The sequence below is a fragment of the Sebastes fasciatus genome, chromosome 19 (assembly GCF_043250625.1).
Source record: "Sebastes fasciatus isolate fSebFas1 chromosome 19, fSebFas1.pri, whole genome shotgun sequence".
In the NCBI taxonomy this organism is placed as follows: Eukaryota; Metazoa; Chordata; class Actinopteri; order Perciformes; family Sebastidae; genus Sebastes; species Sebastes fasciatus.
This window is the reverse complement of record NC_133813.1, coordinates 9,874,802-9,896,751: the sequence shown is the minus strand read 5'-3', so window position 1 is coordinate 9,896,751 and position 21,950 is coordinate 9,874,802. Positions and strand designations below refer to the sequence as shown.

At 41.8% G+C, this 21,950-nt stretch overlaps 1 protein-coding gene across 6 annotated transcripts in view; it reads right to left on the bottom strand.

Moving 5' to 3' along the window:
* The window catches only part of cacna1bb (calcium channel, voltage-dependent, N type, alpha 1B subunit, b), a 160,946-nt gene that overhangs the window by 41,318 nt on the left and 97,678 nt on the right, over positions 1-21,950 (bottom strand). For 3 of the 6 annotated variants that reach the window (XM_074617978.1, XM_074617974.1, XM_074617975.1), the window contains exons 16-27: positions 18,628-18,700; positions 18,200-18,317; positions 17,862-17,929; positions 17,596-17,702; positions 15,822-15,884; positions 14,802-14,843; positions 11,078-11,824; positions 10,102-10,307; positions 9,517-9,646; positions 7,564-7,693; positions 6,872-6,931; positions 5,578-5,684 (exon numbers count right to left, since the gene is read on the bottom strand). In XM_074617978.1, the coding sequence (XP_074474079.1) occupies positions 5,578-5,684; positions 6,872-6,931; positions 7,564-7,693; positions 9,517-9,646; positions 10,102-10,307; positions 11,078-11,824; positions 14,802-14,843; positions 15,822-15,884; positions 17,596-17,702; positions 17,862-17,929; positions 18,200-18,317; positions 18,628-18,700 (1,851 nt within the window). The remainder of the gene's footprint in view (positions 1-5,577; positions 5,685-6,871; positions 6,932-7,563; positions 7,694-9,516; positions 9,647-10,101; positions 10,308-11,077; positions 11,825-14,801; positions 14,844-15,821; positions 15,885-17,595; positions 17,703-17,861; positions 17,930-18,199; positions 18,318-18,627; positions 18,701-21,950) is intronic. The other 3 variants (XM_074617979.1, XM_074617977.1, XM_074617976.1) reach the window with 2 other exon arrangements.

Below are 21,950 nucleotides of genomic sequence, written 5' to 3'. Positions count from 1 at the left end.
CTGTCGGACTCATTTTAAAAAACACCTGGTTGGCCAGAGGAGGGTATTTAGGGACAGGGGGACCCTCCGTTCAAGTTGTGGCTATTTACCCATTACGGGGTGAAAAAATGATGAGAATAATGAAATAAATGTGTGTAAAAGTCCGTATTGTGTTGAGGGAGAGAAGCACGGTTCCATACATTTTAGGCCTTTTCCTTTCTCAACGGAAAACTCTAAGTCTAACAAAATGGCATGCAGATCTCATGCTTGGATGACTTGGTTACCCTGGCATGCAATCTGCAAACTCAATGCCAGTCCTCGCTATTCAAGGACCTCAACACATTGAGACGGCAAGAACAGTCTCCCAATAGCTTTCAGAAGTGCCGTGGGCAAGGGACATGTAATGTGTGTTTGTGTGGATACGAGGTTAACTCAGCACTGATTGCTTAAAGTCCAACTGAAATCACATTTAATTATTCATTTTTGATCTCTTAACATAATAATATATTTACAAAACACATGAACAGTTAACAGCTGGCTGCAGGGGGGCGTGTCCCTGTCTGTGTTTGATTGACAGCAGCTGGCAGGCTGCCAGAGGGAGACAGAGTAAACAAACTTGTGCTGTAGCTGCATGTCGTGGGCATACAACATGTTGTTAGTGGTATTGAAGAGTAAGGACCACAGCAGCATCTAACCAGACCCAAGTGACATTCACAGGTATGTTTACATGCTGTTTAATGTGCTGCAGCTGATTAGCTATCGAGCCTACAAACTGACGTTAGCACTGCACGTATGATTGGTTGCTTGTTCAACAATCTGTTGCTGTCTGGTTCAGTAGGCTACGGCTTTATGCAATACTTTACTGGAAAGATCTCCGTCTATGTAGACAGATACCTGACAGTATTCCAATAAATTGATGCAAAACTAGGGGGCGCCATCATGAAACCAAAAAAATCTAAAATCTAAATTTCTGATTTCAGATATTTTCTCAAAGGAGAACACAGGACAAGTGATTTATAGAACAGATATGTATCCTGTAGAAGACAAAATTTGACAAGATTTGACGTCCAATCAGAAGCACTCAGCTAAACAGGATGCATGAGGCTCCTTCTATCCAGCAATAGAAAAATCTGACTTAAAATTCGACTTTAAATATTATTTTCCACACAAACACTCTATATTTCAGCTGAAATTCAAATTGTCGTCCCCCTTCTAAAAAAAAATAAAAAAAATCTAAAAATCACCCAAACACCCGAAACAATCAGCCCTACATACATTGCATGTTTTATGGGAGAAAAAACAGGTATCTGGTATTATTTTCCTTACATATACAGGCTGTAACCCTGCTTTTCAATGGAATAACCACTTAAGGTGAATTTGGGTAAGAAGCTATAATAAGCTATAATCCTTTATCGATTTCCCTCTGAGTCCAAGGAGAGATGTAGGTGAAGGGCACGGAGGTTAATTGAGCTGCAGGCTATAATCTCTTAGTGATTTGACCAATTAAACCCACTTTAGTGAAGATTAAAGGAGATTTACATGAAGGACACACAACAGATAAAGATGTTTTAGCTTTGATAAAACAGATACCTGACGAGTTTGCAAGTGGAAATATATTAAGTGCTGGATCACATACTGGTGCGTGTCAGCAGCTATATGTTTGGCTTCTGAAAGCTATGAGGTGGAGTTCCCAATATTGTCTTTTTTTGTCTGGATGTCCCAATATTGGGACGGAAGTTAGAGAGGATGGAGGGAAATCATGGTCATATCCCAAGCACCTTGGGATGGAGGGCGACAAAGATTATTCGGAAAGGTTGATAAGAGGAGCGTTCTGTGTTGTGGGGAAAGAGGGACAAGGGAGGGGTCAAGAAGCAAAAGGTAGAGAGGGACAGTTCCCACCTGGCCACGCTTTGTTGCGATCTGATGAGAAAAAAGCAATGACACAAACACACAAAATACACAAACACAAACACCACCCACATAAATAGAGCACACAAACAAAATAAGGAAAGACAGAGCAAAGTAAACAGTTTAAGCTGAAGATACAAACTTACATTTAAAAAGAAACCAAAGATAAGAAACACATAGAAGTACTTAAACTAATCACCCTGTGAAAGAGCAAAGCAATAGACAAGTCTGATAAAATATCACAATGATTATGTGTACTGCACACGTGAATAAAACAACATTTGTAGCAAAGAGGATGATCATGACGTCACGGACAGTTTTTCACTGGGAGAGAAGTGAAGATGAGAGGACACTGTTGATGAGATCAATCCACTATATGACTACGTTCACACTGCGGTTGAGAAAATTGGATTCTATCCCTCATATGTGACCAGATCTGCTTTTTAAAAACAATGGGCCTGATGCAGGAAGCGATATGAGAACAAATTTCCTCTTATATTTGTTTGTATCTACGATTTGTGCTCATTTTGTTGATTTGATTTCTGGGATTCACCAATGTTTTCTTATTTTTGCTCTTCTCTTAGGAAAGACAAAAATGTTCCGAGTGGTCGAGAGCACTCTTACTAAGATAAGAAAAAACCTTGTTTTCATAGTCCACAAATTGTTGCGTTTTAAATGAGGAACATAAAGAAACACATGAATATCATATAAGTAGGTCAGGTCAGAGTTGAAGCAGGAAATCGTTCTCTAAACCGTAATGGATGTTTAAACCGGACAGTACAATAATAATTTTACACTTTGTCTTCTTGTTTACTCTTAAACCTGTCTGATCGTCTGACTGCTCATATTTTTTGCCTCATCGGATTGACAGCAGTTAACTCGGAGAGTATATTATTACAACCAATAGAAGAATACATCTGATCCAAGTTCCAAGAAAGCAGAATTGTCCTGTAAGCCTTGCAGTGTGAATGTAGCCTGTTACACACTTACATGACATGAAAGTGAGTTGTTGAGAGAGATGATAGGGGGGACAAAATGCTGGACAGGAAGTGAATGTGTGTGTGTGGGGGGGGGGGGGGTTGAATATGATAACCCCTGGATGAGTGGTCATGAGTAGGTCAGGGACACTGCATACTGGAATAAGGACAATATTATTATTATACTTTTAAAGTATTTGATTTATATGAAAAGTGCATTAGTAGTTACAAAGATACTGATGCTCAAAGCTACATCATTCTGCATCTATCTATTATAGTGTAATTCTTTGTGTCTAAAAATGAAAAAAAGAGCTCCGTTTAATAGTTTTCAATTAGCATCTTTGCTTGTGCATTTACTATGGACAGCAGCACTCAGGTCCTTTGTGTGTGTGTTTCAGTATGTTTCTGATTCACAGTGCTGCCACTCTGTGCATTATGTATATTGTCCCTACTAACACCTACAAAATATATCCGATAAATGGAAAACAGGTAATTGCCCTTATGTAACCCAAATGCAGATGCAACACAAACACGGTTGCGTAACACAAACAGAGTAAATGCCAGTATCTTTTGATCGTGACTGTGGTGGCGATGATAAGAATAGCAAATAACAAAATGTGACATTTGTTCAAAACATTTAGCTGCGAGAGGGAGGCTGCGGCAGACACGTCTATAACCTCTGCAAATGACACTGGCTGAGATGGACAGGAAGGACGACAGGAGACACAAACAAAAAAAAACAAGCACATGGACAGATACGGAGGCAGAGAGAGGCAGGCAGCATTACCCCATGAGGCTCCTGAAAGCAATCCGAGCCAGAGAACAAAGGAGGAAGGAAAAAAAGTGAAAGAGAGAAGACAGAGACAGAGTCAGCAACAGAGAGAAGCATCAATTACAGCTGGCGAAAGAGAAGAAATCGGAGCGACAGAAAGCAGTATAAAGAAAGATAAACAGGTGTCTAACTGTGGACAAACTTTCAGGACAGATTATCGATACTTTATGTGAAATAGAAGCAGATGCGAAATATCTGATAGCGCTGGTTGAAACAGAATATGTAATCACCTTCTCACTCCAGAGACCCAGAACGCAGGTCTGTAAAGGGCTCATTAACTCCCTTTATACTGTGGCTATGGATAACATTTATTTCCTATCATATAACAGGACGCTTCAAGCATAGATCTGGACAGTTTAATATTTTAAAACAGTGTGCCAGGTATAATGCATGCTACCGCAGCAACACTACTACCTCTTCTGCTACTAGTTAACTCTCACTGATAAAATGGACCTGAATGATGGCATGTTAGATTTCTGTCCATCTGAATACTTATTAGTATTGCAGGTACTCAAGGTGTCATTATGGTAAGTGTCAGAAAAAATAAGCCCTTTTTCCTGCTCAAAATTGTTGCGAGAGGAGGCAAAAATGTGCAGCTGTGTGAGGTACAACATATGGCGTAGTTTCATGAGAAAGCTGCCAGAGTTTTTCTATCTGAATGTTATACTGTAAGTGGTCATACAGGTGTCACAATATACAAAATAAGGAACTTGGCGGAGAAAATTCACCCCCCACATTGCCCGTTATTTCCAAATATCTGGACATACAATACAGAATAGGTGAATCAAGCACAAACACAACATGTGTCACAACATGACAGGAAAAAAATTTAATTTGTTAAACTACCTTAAAAGGTGCAATGTGTAAGATCTGGCCAGATTTTTTGTTTAAAACATAAAAAAAGATGAACCAACATCATCAACAGGAGGTAAAGGGGTTACAGTGTTGACGTCTATGTAATGTGTTGCAGAGAGATCTACTAAAATGAGCATGCTAACCAGCTAGCCCCGACCCGCTCTGTCTTGTAACACATCTTATACCTCGAGAGGCGATAGAGAGTCAATGTAGTGCAGCCGGGGGCGACTCCTCTGGTTGCAAAAAGACGTCTGATTGTATAGAAGTCTATGAGAAAATGAGCCTACTTCTCACTTGATTTATTACCTCAGTAAACATTGTAAACATGAGTTTATGGTCTCAATCACTAGTTTCAAGTCTCCTTCAATACAGCATGATGTTCATTTAGTAAATTATGGTCCCATTTACAGTAAAGTAGACCATAAAGCAAATGCGATTGACAGGTCGCTACCACGGCGTATATATAAATTTATATCTGATGACTGTAAATTTAGATTGTATAACTCCAGTAGTAGAGGTGAAATGTCCCCTATTAGTTACAGAGCATGTGGCCAGATCTTACATATTGCACCTTTAAAACGACATTCATACAATAATTCCTTCCTCAGTGTATTGAGCTGCAAGAGTTGAAATTAGGTGCCAGCGTCGAGACTTCTGTCCCCTTCTGAACCATAAATCTATCAGCCCATTTGCCGACTCACGGGGAGGGGCTATAGAGACTTTATGTAACAATGAAAGACGAGTTTGACATAGTCGTGTCTGCAAAATAACCCCAGGCAGCACATGAACCCATGGAGTTGTTTGTTTGAGCAACACGGGGGCACCTAGCCTCGGGGTGTTAGCTTGCTAGCCTGCTCCAGGGAAGGATACTGGAGAGAGGCTAACATCAGCTAAAAATACTGTCAAACAAGACAACCGTCATTTGTTGTTGTGTGGTTGTATCCATCCCTGAAAAAAGATTATATATTCAGAGACCTGCTGTGATTAGAAAGTAACACAGCAGGAATAAAGGAAAAGTTGACTTACGAGCAGGCGAAGGCCACCAGAGCTCCGCTGACCACGATGAAGTCCAGAATGTTCCACAGGTCACGGAAATAAGCGCCAGGGTGAAGGAGCAGTCCCAAGTCAATCATCTCCAGTCACAGAATAAATATAACAGAATCATTTTTAAAAAATCATACAAGCTGACACAGGCACTTTCTTTGTTTTAACTGCATAATGTGCAAGAATTTACCAAAAAACAACTCGTACAAAAATAATCCCCTTCAACATCACTTATGCCCCACTTGAAGTGAGTGGTGGTGTCTGTATCTGCAGAGATCCTGCAGCCCTCTGCCTGTATTTTCTCTTTTTCTTCTTCTTTTGTTTTACTCTGGATGCTACTGTGCATCAGCAAAGTGGCCTCTGTGTCCTATGTAGGGGTGTAACCCGAAGTCAATAACAGCGTGCAGGGTGTGAAGCCCGTTCAGGTGGTCAAATGCCGCCGCTTTGTCATAACCCTCGGCTTCTGATACCGAGGCACAAGTCTCCACATACAAAGCGGCCGTATTTCACGGATGGGAACGGGTTGTGTTATGTGCATGTGCTCCAGTGATCCCCCTGCTCCTCTCTGTGCTGTGAGTGCAGCTATGGTCGGTGTGTGTCTGTAATTTGACGAAAGCAGCGCTGAGCCTTAGCCAGCAGACAGGAAGCCTGCACTCATTCAAAATCCGGCAACTCGGCACGCAGAGTTATGCAGAGTTGTGCGGAGTTAGTTGTGTGTTTTAGAACGTAACTGCAGTGAAACAATCAGAAAATAACGTTTTATTTCTCTGATCAACTGCTTTGTTCTAACTAACGCCGCTCTCTCTCTTCAGTCACTCTATAGCTCACTCGAACACCGCTGCTCGCTGGTTGAGCTGAGGAGGAGGGGCCAAATTTGAAGGCTGTGTGTTTACAAACAGCAACCGACAACTGCTACATAAGGCCTCTTCTAGAAGCCTCCTTCCTTCTTAGCTCATAAAAATCTTTAAAAAGATCTCTGGTTTTAATATTTAGTACCTTTCCTTTTCAGTGACAGGGCATTCATTATCTAACACATTTGGAAATAGGACAGGGGTGTTATCACAGCTAAGAAATGTAAAACCACAAACCCAATTAGCAATGCCTGTGACATGACAATGCTGTCTGCGGTGTGGCTAAAAAACAAGCTAAATTTGGTTGAAAATGACTATAGCTCAATACGAAGCAAGTCCTAATTAGATGAAATACCAAAACTTTGCTTGGCTGGTTTTTCAGGGCTAAAATCTAAATGTACATCCATTTCGTAAATCCTCCTCACCTTAATCACCATCTCAAAAGTGAAGACCCCCGTAAAGACATAATCCAGATACTTGAGAACCTGCAATAACAAGAGTGTGAGAAAATATCCTGTGAGATGACTCGTCAGATCCAGTGACAGATGTTTTCAGTTTCAGACACTTTGGAAGTGTGTGTGTGCGGACCAGTTATGCACAACATGTTCCTCTGCCCTGTCAGAGGTCTCAAGCTCTGTCAGCTTTGCACTCCCCTGCACTAACACAGATTGCCTGAACACCCACACACACAAAAATACAACATGCAAACGCACAACATCACCTCAGATTCCCTCAGTGGCCCTGACTAGAATAAGAATTAGTTGTGCTTATCTGTCAGAATGCAAAAAACTCAAGTCTGTGTGCATGTGTTACCTCCTTATTCCCGACATGGGCTAACGTGTCACGCAGGGATATAAAGAGTATAGCAACATTTTGCTTTTGTCGTCAGTGTGACATCATTTGACCAAAAATGACTCGGAAAAAAAGCTTCTTTTTGTGCTTCCAACCGTTTGTTCCTCAATATGGACAAACTGTCGAGCCCGGTTAGGAAGGACTTAATCAGTCTGAATGAATCAGCCAGTCAGCCCGAATGAAATGTGTTCGTGTGACAACCAGTGTGTCTGTTGTGTACTTCCAGATGTTTATTTATGACGTCTAAGATGTCAGTCTGACTCACGTTGTTGCGCGGTGCGTTGGCTTGCACGGGGTCCTCGGCTGCCAGGGCGATGCTGCTCATGGTAATGACCATCAGGATGCACATCTCAAAGTAGCGTAGGTTGACCACGTAGTGACACAGCCGCCGCACCCTGCAAGACCACACACATGCACGAATGTAAAAGAACACGCAGAGTAGTGACGGCTCACTAGATGACGTCATCCCAGGTGACGTCCTTCCATATCAAGCCAAGGAGAACACACACATATCCCTCCTTGTCTTGACAATGCACAAAAGTGGACGTGTATCAGCCTCAGGGGTACCGCATGACGTCAGGTCATCTGTGTTCGCAATGTCTTTTAATAGAATCAATATCTAACAAATTCGATAAGCTAACTAAACAATAACAGAGTACTTTTTCTATACATCCTGGGATTAATGACATCATCAAAGGTAGGAAGCGTATCACAGGTCGTGTGAGAGGTCACTGCTTGTATCTGTGATTTAATTCTTTCAGTCCCCATCAAGCGTTCATGATGATATTTAGGTTTGGAGCGTAGATAGACTAGTAAAACAAGAGCTTCATCTTCAGCCTCAGCTCCTCAGAAACTAAATCACTTGGGGCACCACCCCTTCATTTTGGCCTAAGATCTGAGGTGCTGGCGCTCTTCCCAACTGCTTCACATTCAGCTATAAAACCACCCAAGTGTGCGCTGGAGGTCATGGTCTAAAGCCAACAGAGCTACATCATCAGCATAAAGGAGAGACGCAGCAGGCACAGCTCTCGCTCCAGTTATGCAAGGGAAGGATGGCAGTATTTTCTGAAAAGGAGGGTTTGACATGTTCCAATCATAGACCGTATATAAAATGTGAAGTGAAGAGTAAAGCCAAAACATCTCGATCGCCCCCTTGTGGCTTGCTGCAGTGTAGGTCATAAATCCCGTCTCCTCCATATCAACTGATGGGACATGGTACACGTCAAAAAATGTTTTCCCAAAGATGGTTTCTGTCATTTTAGGTAGTTCTTATCATGCTGTTGTTGCTGCTGAAAAGTTTGGTTTTAATTGGTTATTTGATGCTATAAAAAGGGGATGTGACATCATGATTTACGTTGTGATGACAAGGTAAGCAGTAGCAATACAGTGATCACGGTACAAAGTGATCTACAAGGATGGATGTTTGATTGACCACCAGGAGGCTGCAGTCGGTCTGATGGCCTCCCTCTCAGAGAGATGCAGTCACGAGAGAAGACCACCTTGTTTTCCAGGGAAAATCTCAACACGCCAGTGGTCAGTCTGAGCCTTGTGAGTGTCACAACACACATTTCCGGAAAATAGGAGAGTTAAGCTCAATTTGATCTCACTGGTGTCGTTCAATCTGTCCGCAACAGCTGTGTTCCTTCACTACCAAAGGGAGGACATTCACCATCCTGATAACCACTTTTTGTAGCCGGGGGGTCGGCCCACTAAGTACCCACGCCGCCTGCTGCCCAGTGGCAACGCTCCACACTCCTACACCTTAACCATTGGTATAACGTAAGTGGTATTTTAAGATCAATACACATGTTGAAATTGAATATTGCACGTCATCTTTTCTACTCTGTCAATATTATTGATTTTTGTACATTACCCCAGATATATAGGATTTAATTAAGTAATGAAGGTATGTCTGACATGTTTCCGGTGGAAAAAGGGATGAATAGATGTTCACTCAGTAACCACTGGGGATGCAGAATTAAGTAGTGCATTCAGTGTATAATGTGTCTCTTGGTTTCAAGGATTGCTTTAACAAGATGGATGGATTCAATAATTTTTGGGCAGAAAAGTGATACATCTACGTCTTTGAATTCATCATGAGCTGTTGTTAACATCCTAATGATGAATGGGGTTTTATGAACTTTCTGTTGCCCTTAATTCAACCCAAACCATCAATCTTATTCCATTCCACCCCAGTCTCCTCGCAGTTATGACTTACGGGTTTGTTTGCCCGAAGATGAACATGGAGCTGTAGGGAAGGATCTGCCGAGGCCCATTAGCCGCCTCCTCCTCCTCCAGGTCTTTCTTCTCCTCACTGAGTTGGAAGTTGTCGCAGTCGATATTGTTCACTGGTGTGGAAAAAACAAACACACTCATTAGCTCAAAGGAGCACAAACATTAGTGAGTTTAGTTTTTCTATGGATTCAAAATGCAGGCTTTTGGTCTGTGTAGATGTTTTATGATTGTATTTACTTTCTGCATCCATAAAAAAGTATAATCATGAAGACATTTTTCATGGGATGGTGGTTGCTGGGGTCCAGACTAAGCATGACAGATATGAAAACATTGGTTGAAGGACAAGTAGGCCAACCTGGCAACCCTTACGGTCCAGCCCTGTATATGATAAGATATTACTCATTAATTTCTTTGCTGAGATCTGTGGCTGTGGTGATATTCTTAATTAGCCTTAATTACCCTTAATGGCTCTGCTGTAAAAGTGATGACTCGTGGAAAAATCATAATAAGCAAAACTTTTCCGTCCCAATCCTTCCTTCACTTGTGACAATGGCTGTGCTGTACTCACTTGGTATAAAAGTGGTTTCTCCAGGCGGGTTAGTGATGGTGACGGGGATGTGGATGGCGTTGCTGTTGAGGCCGGCCTGGCTGGCCCTGGTGGAGTTCTTCTGGTTGTCGGCATCCTCTTGCTTTTCGCTGAGACTCAGGCTACTCCGCATTCGCTGCAGAGGACTGGAGGCGAGGCCGTCCTCCTCAGCATCTGGCTGCCTCTCCCTGCGGAAAGAGATGTGTGTCTTATCACAGGCATCATTATACTCTGCTCTCGGCTTGCTTCGAGCTTTTCTTTCTCAGCGATATGAGAAAGTTTCTCCATCCTCCTGGGAAACAGACCACAACTTATGTGGCAGCAGACTATGAGTCGTTTTGTTTACTGCTACCCAAACATGTGTACAAAGACAAACTGATGCAAATAGTACATTTCTGTTGCTATTTCTTACATAGTGTCTTAGAATATGAAATGTAAGTCTAAAAAGATCCACTAGAGAATTAATTAAGCCCCGTCAGAATACATAACAGAGTGTTTAGATTATGTTATGACATGCCGCTGTTATACACCATGAACAAATATTCAAACCAGGCAATGTAGATATAAAATGAAGCAAGACTCTGCAACTGCAGGTCTGTCTTCTGCCCTCAAATGTATTCAGAAACTAAACTTGGTGGAGAGTTAAGAGAAATGAGAAAACAAAGTATAGTAGTATATAATAAATGTCATAGTTTTGTACCAGTTATGATAACAATGAACTCATATCATCTCATCGCCAAGATCTAGGCGCAAAGCTTTACAAGCCAATCAACACAGCGGCAATAAAAACAAGAAAAAATTTGTGAAGAAAAGACAGTGTTGTCTTTCAGCACTATTGTGTACTTGTGGTAATTGTGAATTAATATAAAGGATAATAGTCAGTTAATTATGAAAAAACATCTAATGTCACCAACAACATCAGAAACATATCCAAGAATATAATATCTGCAGTGTTTACCTGTGACCTTTGGTTCCATTCTTGCTCCTCTTAAAGTCGTCTCCGTCCAGCGTAGACTGAGCTCTGACCATACGAGAGCAGCGTCCCTTCCTCTCTCCATTACTATCCCCTCCTCCCCCCCCCCTCCCCCTGCGCTCTCCCTGCGCACCATTCGCTATCATCCCGTTTCCCTCTCTCGCTGGACGATGGGAGTGATGGTGGCGGTGCCCCCTATCTTCTCCTCCTCGAAAGTCATTGGCCTCCTCCTCAGGAGAGCCGGCCTGGTGATGGTGCCTGTGTCCCTGTCCTCCATCGCGGCTGTTGCTACTCTCTCCTCTCCTCTCTCTTATCTGGGCGCCATCGGTGGTGGGATCTCTGCTCCGGCTGTGATGGGTGTGGTGCCTCCCTCCCCGGCCGTCTCCTCCGTCCCTGCTGTCCCCGTTCCTGTCGCGGTGCCGGTGGTGCTTCCTGGAGTGCGTGTGGAAGTTGTCTCCCACCCCGTCCTGCTGGGGATCCCCCACCTCCTCCCGTGCTCCTTCAGGGGACCTGCCGGGTTTGTCGCCGTTCTTGGCCTCCACCACGAGCGGCCGGTCCAGGTGAGTCTTCATGTCCGGGTGCAGGTGGAGGGCAGTGGACATCTGGAGGCGCTCCTCGGGGTCGAGCTCGTTGAACAAAGCCTCGCTGCTCGACCTTATGTTGTGTCTCCTCAGCTGGTTGGTTCTCTGCTCCCACACTGACATGGCCTTCGCTGACCGCTGCTGCTCCTTACTGCACACAGGAATCACACCCACAGAGAGGGATCATGGGAGAAGGAAAAACAATGACATTTTATAAGAATCATTTTTCTCTACTTTATGAGTTTGTTTTCGAGTGGGTGAACATCACCATCCACAGTTTCATCCATAGTCACACAATCTTCTACTAATAACACTGAATTCACCAGACACCAGGTGATCTATGGATGCGTCAGCACAAATGTTCACCATGGTAAAGCTTTCACTTACCATGCTTGAGGGTTGTATGGAGAAAGTAGCTAACATCCTCCATAACAAAATATGATTATTTATAATTTCCCAACACTTAAAATGGTTGCTCTTGTCATGACATGACCTGATGATGGGAGGTCTGAAACTTATTTGGGTCCTCAGAATTGAAGTCTTCCCACACGTCTTTGATACAGGCAGAAAAATAATTTCATCACTCTTCTGGGATCCAGTTTTTACCAGTGGAGATCAAAATGAATACAAGCTATAAGAAGAAATGAAGGTTTACCTGCATGAGGTCATTTTATGAATATGTTTTGAACTGATTTCACCTGGTGCTAACTACCGGGTTTGCGGTGTTCATCTTATAACAACAATTCCAGCAATGTCAAATACGTTTTTGACATCAGAAAAATGCAGAATATCTGCAGTATTTTTTTTTTTCTCTGAACGACTTTGCTACTTCGGATGAGGAAAAGGCAAAGGACAAATCATCTCGGCAGTGTTTTCACACATTGCTTTTCAAGGTTTCCTCTCACGACTCGTTCAAACGACTAAGAACTGATGCAATGCAGGCTTCTCATGGACTAAAACAGATGAATACAACTGCCTAAAGCCTGTTTCACATACTCTAGGAAACTGCATTCTGTCGAAATGAAAGATTGATATAACGAAAACGTAAAACAACGTATTCACTATGCACATTTGAATTATGAAAGATATCAGAGGTAAGTCTTTAAAACAAAAGCATCTAATTTATCCTTCCTAAACACTCCCCAAGACTGTAAGGAATTAATCACTGGATTGAAACAGATCATATGGCCCTTAATGCCCTTTGAGGCCTCTGCTGGAATAAAATCAAAACTTGAACATGTTCATTTCTGCATGTTGCACCTATAAGGAAATGAGACTATAGGGTCACATGTCACATGTTCCAAGTCCAACAATTCTAACACGCCCATAAGTACATTGAAGGAGATAGTGGTTGCTGTTATTGTTCCTCATGTTCATACTGGCCCCAAAGAATTCCCTTCTTTAATGTGATTTTAAAATAGGAGATTGGGAACAAACTTCATACTCTGTATGTGCAAACATGCATTCTAAAGTCTGGTTGAAGCTATTACAGGTCTTCTTCAGCAGTTAAACAAATCAAGTGGGTAATTTCCTGTCTGTTTAGTAGGAAATCCCTCTTAGTGTTTCCACAGACTGTTTGCTTGTTAAGCCCCTGCAGATTCTGTACTAAAAATACCCTCTTATTTTGTCCAACTCAGTCTGTTGAAGTCTCACATTAGCTTCAGCTCAACTTTGGAATACATTTTTTTTCGGTCCCCGTCTTTTACACTGACATAAGCCTTAAGAAGGGATTTCTCTGCAGCTAGTGTGGAGAAGAGGAACAATTAAAGCAACCAATAACCCTTTAATGTACACATGGGCATGTGAGTGTAGTATTTAGCCTAAAGAACAGATCAATATCAGTTTAAGTGTACGCTATATTTAGAATGTTTTCCGACAGGAAACTGAATTGAAAGTGAAACGTATCTATACTGCTTTTGCCATCTGAGCCTGCTGGCTTTGAAGATAGCATAGATAAGTTTCACTTTCAGTTCCCCGTCAGAAAGGAGAAGTAAAGGGCTATCTGACGGCAAGTAAAGCAGTGAAAATATTCTAAATATAACGTACACTTAACCCGATTTTTTTGGTGAGCCTTTCTTTTAGGTGCCTAAAATACGTTTTGCTGCTGCCCCCGTCCATAGCACTATATTGCTTTGCTCCCATGCACATACTCCTGTCTGTTTCTCCAAGCTGGCGGCACGCTGACTGTCATGTACTGTAAGTAATACCCATACTATGGAAAAGTACCTCATACAACCCCACTTCAAAACACCCAATCTATCCCTTTAACAGGGCCACAATCTACCATGACAAGGAGATGCTGGTACAAATGAAAGCTGCTATATGTCTGTATATCCCAAAAACAAAGTCAAGGATGGTCACTCCAGAAGAATCACATCATGTGTTGATCTTTTGGGTAAATTTGCAAACAATAGGCTGACAAATCTACTCTTGTTTCGGCTTGAAGGCTTCATCAGAGCATATACGCAGCTGCTACAGTATATGAAAATGAACAACATATTATTACTGACTTTGCCACATCGCTTAAGGACAGGAAATCCACTGTGAGAGATCATATCATGGGCGGATTGAAAGCATATAGCGCACAGATGAAGTGCAATGCCTTTGGGCTTCTTTAAACATTGTGTAAAGAACACAGACCAAGCAGTTCTGGTTATTTTGTCCATTTTCTAACTCCTAATGTGAAATAGATTTTGTGAAGCAACACACCGAAATTATTTCGGCTTCACAGCAGCTGTCAAAAGTTGGAACATGTCATGTGGCAAACCTCGTTAATCTTGCATGCAAGTAAACTGAAACAGAAATCATTTTTCAAATTCTGTTTGACTCGGGTCACGTGTAAATGGGGCAGGTATGACCTACATGCTGTGGGTGAAGGCCATTCCTGACATGTGTCGTCTCTTAACAAGCTGGTTCGGGGGAATATATGGAGAGAGGGATCACACTAATGAGTGAACAATGGGTTTTTTTCTAACGAAAGGAGTCAAAATAACCATCAAAGATCCTTTGATGTGTCCATATTTCCATCTATCATACATGAAGGCATTGCATACTGTTTCTGCGCAGTATGAGTTATTTACATGGGGCTCTATGGGTTAGTTAAGTTTGTTCCATCTGGTCACCTGTACCTCAAGATTCGTCGGGCGGGGGAGGAGTAGACAGAATAACTCCTAAAAGACAGACAGAAGACAAAGGACAGGTAGCCACAGACAGGTGAGCTACGGACATGTTTAAACGTTCACAGAAAGGAAAGGGATGGATATGACACTGACGGGACAGGAGGAGTATTTTGTGAGAGATGTCAAGAAAGCACAAGCACACACTGACAAAGAAAGTACAGTCACTTCTAGTAATGTGTTATCTCAAACAGGTGAGCGTCTCTGGCCTTCCATCTATCGATTGAGACAACAGATTGTTGGGCAGGAGAGCAACATTTTTGGCCTTGGTTCATATTGTCTTCTAAAGTGATACGATAACGAACAGACTGGAAATGTCAAACTGCCTGCGGTGATGGCAACGCTCAGAGAAATTAAACATTTACAAACAAATTATTCACATCAGAGAGCACGGAGCAGATGTATTAGTGTAGGCGCCAGCACAGAGGAGCTGCAGCCATCAACAGAGTACACAATGGTTGGTTAAGACCACAGTGTGTTATTGTATCAGCCGCTTACACTGTAAACGACACCCAGGCCGGCCTCATAGCGTTAATGTGTAGTTATTGTGCCATTTACATGTAATTGTGTTTTTTTCTGCTCCGTGAGGTACTTTGTGACGACTTATTCTTTATCAGAATCATAAATACATTTCACTTTACCAGCAGTGAAGACATTTAGTGTTACGGAGGTCCAGAGGAGGAGAGGAGAGGAAACAGGAGAAAAGAGGAAAGGAAAGAAGAGGACACGAGGAAATAGAAAGGGAGAGGAGAAGAGAAGAGAGGAGATAAGAAAAGAGATGACAAGGAGATGAAACAAGTAAAGGAAAGGAAAAGAGAGAGAAGAGCAGATGATAACCAGAAAGGAGACAAAGTGAGGAAATGAGAAAAGAGACAAGGGGAGAAGAGAAGAGGAGAGCAACCAAGGAAAGGAGAGGTGAGTATAGGAGAGGAGACGAGGAGGAGAATATTGTAACAGAGAGTGATAACTCACGGTGACTGAATGCTGCTGATGGACGACCTGCGAGAGAGTGCATCTCGATTTTGCTTTACAAAACTGTACATGCAGAACAAAAACAAAAGAATAATGAGACACAAATCCGAAGGGGACAGGTGGACTGTCTGTCTGTCTGTCCACCTGTCCCCTCCTGTCTTACAGTAAAGGACTAAACTGTGCAATACGTCAAATAACACAACAGCAACAGAAGCGTGTTCGTCAGCAGAGACATTTCTAGAACGACAAAAAACTGAAAGTGAAAACAACTCAGGAGTTTCATTCCAAAATAAGAAAAGCATACGTTACTAAATGAAATAGTTTAAAACATATATAGTTTGCAAAATGTCTAATAGGGATTTTTTAATTTTTTTAAAAGGCTCTAGTCATTTTGTAATGAAACCCTGTGTTTCTCTGAAACAGCACACTTAATGCACATAAAACAGTTCATTTACAATAAAAGCAGTTGAGCTCACTCACTAGAGTGTCGCCACACTGTTCAATGTACAAAACAAATTATGCACAGGATCACATCATAACAGTAATCACAGTGAAAAGGGGAAAGAGTTTGTTAGTACTACTGACTATTACTGACTTCTGACAACGTCAACAAACACGTCACAACTCGGAGCTTTCAGAAAGTTTCCACGAGGTGGTGAATAACACAAGAGGGGGGCGTTCATATGAACTCTTCTCGTGAACACGGTAAACACGACACCATTTGAATGCACCATAAGCTACACAACAGTTACACCTGGCAGTTAGTGGGTGTACTAATTTAGTAATCTCCACGTTAACCCGTTTTAATTTAGTCACGTGTAAAACTCCACTCCATACACTAGAACTAGTCTGAACTCACGGACAGCTGGTGCAACGTGCTCGTGATCGTTCTCTACAGTCTGACCCATTTCTTACTGAGGAGGACGGCAATTAAGGAGCGAGTGCGAGTCGAAGATAATCGCTTCATTAAATGAATAGAGGGCTGTGCGAATCTGCACAGACTTATTCAATCAAATCTATCTGGTGTGAGCAAAATGCACGGATAATGTGCGTTATCTGTTTTTTCCTCCCACATTAATTGAACTGATGGGTATCAGAGGAAGGCATACTTTAACCTCCAGCATCTGTTTTACCGCCAGTTTCCTCTTGACACACTCATAATTTCAGTGTTCATCTCGGCTCTAAAAATAGTTTGAGTTTGAAGGCGCAGTTATTTTTCCTCGTTGACACGAGACCCCATAACTGTCAATCACAGAGGGGGCGGGACAAACGTTTTTACATGACAGGAGCTACTGTATCTGGGTATATAAAGACATCCCTGTCATTATTATATTAGTAAAGATGGGAACTTCTGACAGTAAAATGGAAGGTTTTTCTTCATCATAGCACTCATGTAGTTTAACATTACTTAATTACATTTTGCCACTAAAGAGGGCAAAAGCATGTTAAGATGTTGATTTTGTCTTAAAGGGGGAAACAGAAAGAAACTAAAAACTGCTGCTGGAAACTAACATGTATTGTTGACTGAAGCTCCCTTAATTGCTTCGACTATTGAAGAAGGCAGACAATAGGGTGAGGCAACACCACACGAGTGCTCCCGTAGTGGGAATAAATGAGGAGAAGTCCAGACAGTACATCAAACACACAGGACGTTTCAGACTGAGAGAGAAGAACATACAGAAGGCCGACACACTGAAAGACAAAGGGACATTTATCTCCAGCGGTGGGTGAACAGAGCTGCCGTCAGAGGAGGGAGAGATGCTCGGAAACTTACGCAGTGATTGAGATGTTGGCGGCTGACATCGGGCTGACTTCCTTCACCTCCAAAGCCTTCTGCAGGGCAAGCTTCTTATTGGCTGCCTCCTCCTGCTCCTCTTCATCCTTTAGCCAGTCAAAACAAAGACTTTTACATGTTGATGCCCTGTGCATTGCAGGGCTTTTCTCAGTGTGAAGTAGAAAGAAGAATTCACAACATTTATATTGCTATGTGTTGTTAATTTGTATACAAATACAGCATTCAGACAGTCTGACCCAGCCTACCTTAGTCAGCTCCTGTGCATTTGCGAGATTATCGACAGCGATGGCCAAGAAGACATTCAGGAGGGTGTCTGAATAACAACAGGACTCAGGAGAACGTACAGATGCACAGTATATATTCTGTGTTGAAATATGCAATGTCTTTTTTCCAACTAAACTAGGAGCAGGGCCTAAAAATCAGTATGGCTGTCTAGCTCCCCCCCCCATACATGTTGATGGACACTATTTCCCCTCACTGAAAAGCAAAAAAGAAATGGAGGAGCTGATTCCACCTGGATAAACCCTGTTCCTTCTGACTCGACCACCCTGCCTTTTTAATTACGAGATGTCAAAGAGGATACAGTTTCCGAAGAGCGTGAGGACGATGAAGTAGACGGAGGAGAACATGCCGCGGCGAACGCCCCCTTGAGACTCGATCCCGTGGTACATCACGGCGTTCCAGTCCTCGCCAGTCAGAATCTGAGGAAGACAAGAGAGTCAGACCGACGCCGGGGACGCGGCGGGTTGTAAAGCCCCGTGCAAATCTCACAGAGTGTTGAATTAAATTACTTTACAGAGTGAAGGGTTATGAGCACAGACTAATTGAAGGATTATCAGTGAGCTCATTAGGGGACAGGAGGTACACAGTCCAGTCATTCCCTCTAATTAAAATGCCTGATAACAATCTTTCTTTTTACAGAAAGTCAAAATTCGCTCATTTGTTCAGACGGTGTGAAGTGCACCGCGTGTGAATGTGTTAGTGTGCAGGTGTGTGTAGTGGGGGTTTTACCTGGAACACAGTGAGGATGGCTGCTGGGAAGGTATCAAAGTTTGTTGTTGGCGTCTCATCTTCAAAGTTAAACCTAAAAGAATCAGAATCAGAACATTACAAAGAGAGGAAAAACCTAAATAATACAACTGTAGTCCCAGTCAGGTCTTAATGGCATGTACCTGGAGTTCAGGAGAAGATACAGGGAAAGGTTCATTTTAAAAACTAAGAAACCACTTGGATTAATGACATTAGGAGCCTGTTGCTGAAGCATCAATACATGTTTCTGCTCATGAGAAACATGACACACCACAAAACAGATACAGTCACATCTCAAATCACAGCTACACCACTTCTTCTTTAACTGGTGTAACACTTTTATTGTCAACCAACGATGCCCCCCCACACACATTTGTACTTCTATACTTGTGAGGACCTTCACTGCTATAATGCATTCCCAAGCCCCTAACCCTTACCTGAAAGGTTTATGACAACTTCTATCAGCAATAATAATAACAGGCGTAGAAGCAAAAAAAATACTCTTGTTACTGACAAGACACTTTTGTTTCTTTTTTGAGTATTTTTGAAAATCTGTAATTTTCCTTTAACTTAAATAATGTTTATTTCAAGTATTGCATGTCACTACATTTCAGGTCACATCATTATAGTACCTCAGCAGAAGTTAAAAAACAAAGGAAAGGTTGTATCTACCATAATGCACCACCTGGTGAGCAAGCTAAGTGACCTAAATGAAACACACCCATAGTGTTGCGTGACCAACAGGTGCATGCTGGGCATGGATGCATTGTAGGACCTGGATTCTGGGCTCAAATGTATTTAAGGGAACTGTACAATGAGGTCCGAATGGGCGAGAAACATGAGCAGTCAGACAGTCAGAGGTTGTAAACAAGCCCACAGCTTAGCTAACTGTATTTACCATAATTCAACACACACAGTTTTCCTGTGCAATGAGGGATTATTGCCAACAATACAGGTTTACTTTCAGTTTTACTTCAAAATATAGTGGATTATTACATAATCTGGCTAAACTATCCAATCATCTGACTGCTGGTGTTTCTTGGACTTGTTCCCAGATCTCAGCAGTTAAGCCGTTATCAAAACGGATAGAAATGATGGAGAATTAAAAACACAAAAATAAGACCTAAGTAGTAACAAACCAGAGTTAATCTTTATCGCAACCCCAACCAAATAATAACCTTTACCCTAAAACCAAGTTTTAACCCTTAACAGTCCTTTGAATGATTGGAATTCATCCTCACCTTCAAAACAATTTCACATTGGTCCTCACAAAGACAGAAGTACAACAAAAGCAGTATGTATTTTCAGATTCCTTCACAGATTCAGGTAGAGACTAGTGTATTCATAGATGAAGGGAGTTGTGTTGTATTGATAATGGATGAGACAGAAGGAGAGGGAGGGAAACATGCAAGCAGCAGGAAACACCAGGGAGCCACAGCTCCAACTTTCAAGTCCAAAACACACTGCCTCTGCAGCTCAGGGCTGCACCATGTGACATGTGTCACATGCACAAGAAGGAAGCACCGCGATGCAGCATGTCATCAAATCCACAGGGCACATTAACCATCTAATATAAATCAAATATCGTAAATCTGGAGCGATGCGCGGATTGAGGCTCTTCTTTTGAGTTGATTCCTCGCCTAAAGAGACGATTTCTGAAAGGTCTTTTTAAGAAAATGATATCCATAATACTGAGTTGTAGGGATCTGGGTGTTTGAGTTTCTCCTTGTCCGCTGTGACAGCTACATTACCACAGTAGAAAACATGTTATCAGTTGACAAGGCAATCAAAGTACCCTGGATATGCCAGGCAGAGGAGCGAGTCTGGAAAAAAAAAATCATTCCTGGGGTGTCAATACTTCAGCACCTCAAAACTACAGCTGTGTGCGTGAAGCGGATTTATATTGAGTATCATACAGACAGCCGTCTTGACACATCCTACAGTGCCAGTATGTTTTGGGCTCAACACAACAGCACTTCTGAAGTTGAACACACTTCAATACGAGGAAAAGACAATGACAGAAAACACAAAAAATGAATGAATGAATGAATGAAGGGAGATTTTGTCTTCACAATGTGAAATGCTTTGCACTATATTGTATACTTTTCATCTCTTTTCACACAGCTTCTAAACCTGCGAAATATTAGAGGGTAAATAAGAGACACAGATGTCAATGAATCTTAATCCTTGGGTATTAAGCTCACATAGCACAGACGTATAGCTGCAGATTTGTTTTGCGTTCACTTGTGATTTCTCTATAACGTTAACAGCAGGGTTTAATTTAATCATCACACACACACAAAAGATCAAAATCTTTTCAGAAAGCCCCCAAATGACCCAACAAACCTGCCAAAACCTGTATCCTTGGTCTTGAAACTGAAGAAGACAATGAGAGAATGACACAGAGATGTGTAAGGATGGGTTGATCATTCAGCTAAAAAATAACCTACACAGCTGATCATTCTTCATTTCAAGCATCAGTTAGTCTTCAAAATAAAGCGGCATGTGCAAGAAATATATGGGGTTGGATAGAAGAAGGAAATATTGTAATATTATATACAAAAATTGTTGAAGTGGTATCGGAAAATATTGTGAAATCTGTAGGTTTACAGCATCCAGGCTGAACACGATCGAAGACAGTTACAAACATGTATGTATCATTGTATTGAATGAAATGCCTTAGCTCGAGACAGTATTGCTCACTTCAAGGATGTGTAGAAAAGAAAATATGATATTTATTCAACTTCTAGGACATAATTTGTTGTTCGATGAAAAGAAGAAAATCCAAGGATTCAACAAAGGAATTCTTTTCTTTTCTTTTCAGAATTATTTTCTATTTTCCAACATTCAAGGAATTACAGAAGTGATGGTGTTAGTGAAACGTTATTAACTCTGGCCTGAGATTCAGGTGTGGGCTCTGTTTTTGTGAAGCAATGCCACCTTGCACAAACTGGAATAAAGACCACATTACATGAATACAAATGGCATGTAATGGCATGTTGTTTGTAATTTTGTCACCAAAAACCCTGGTGCAACTGTGGTGCCATTGGGAGGAGCATTTTATCAGCGGGTGTGGTAGTCAAAGCTCTTGTTTTTATTTCCTTTAAAAAGGATTATTGTGCTCAGCTGATTTGAAAAAAAAACTATAAAATATTGAATGAGCTGTAACAGCTGAACTCTACCTGTTGCAATTGAGAGTGTGTGAAAACTAGTAAACAAGCGAGCAGAGAGGTCAAATCAGTTAGCTAAAAGTAATGCATAAATGGTTGACAAAGCTAAGTGAATAAAGAAACAGCTCTAATAGT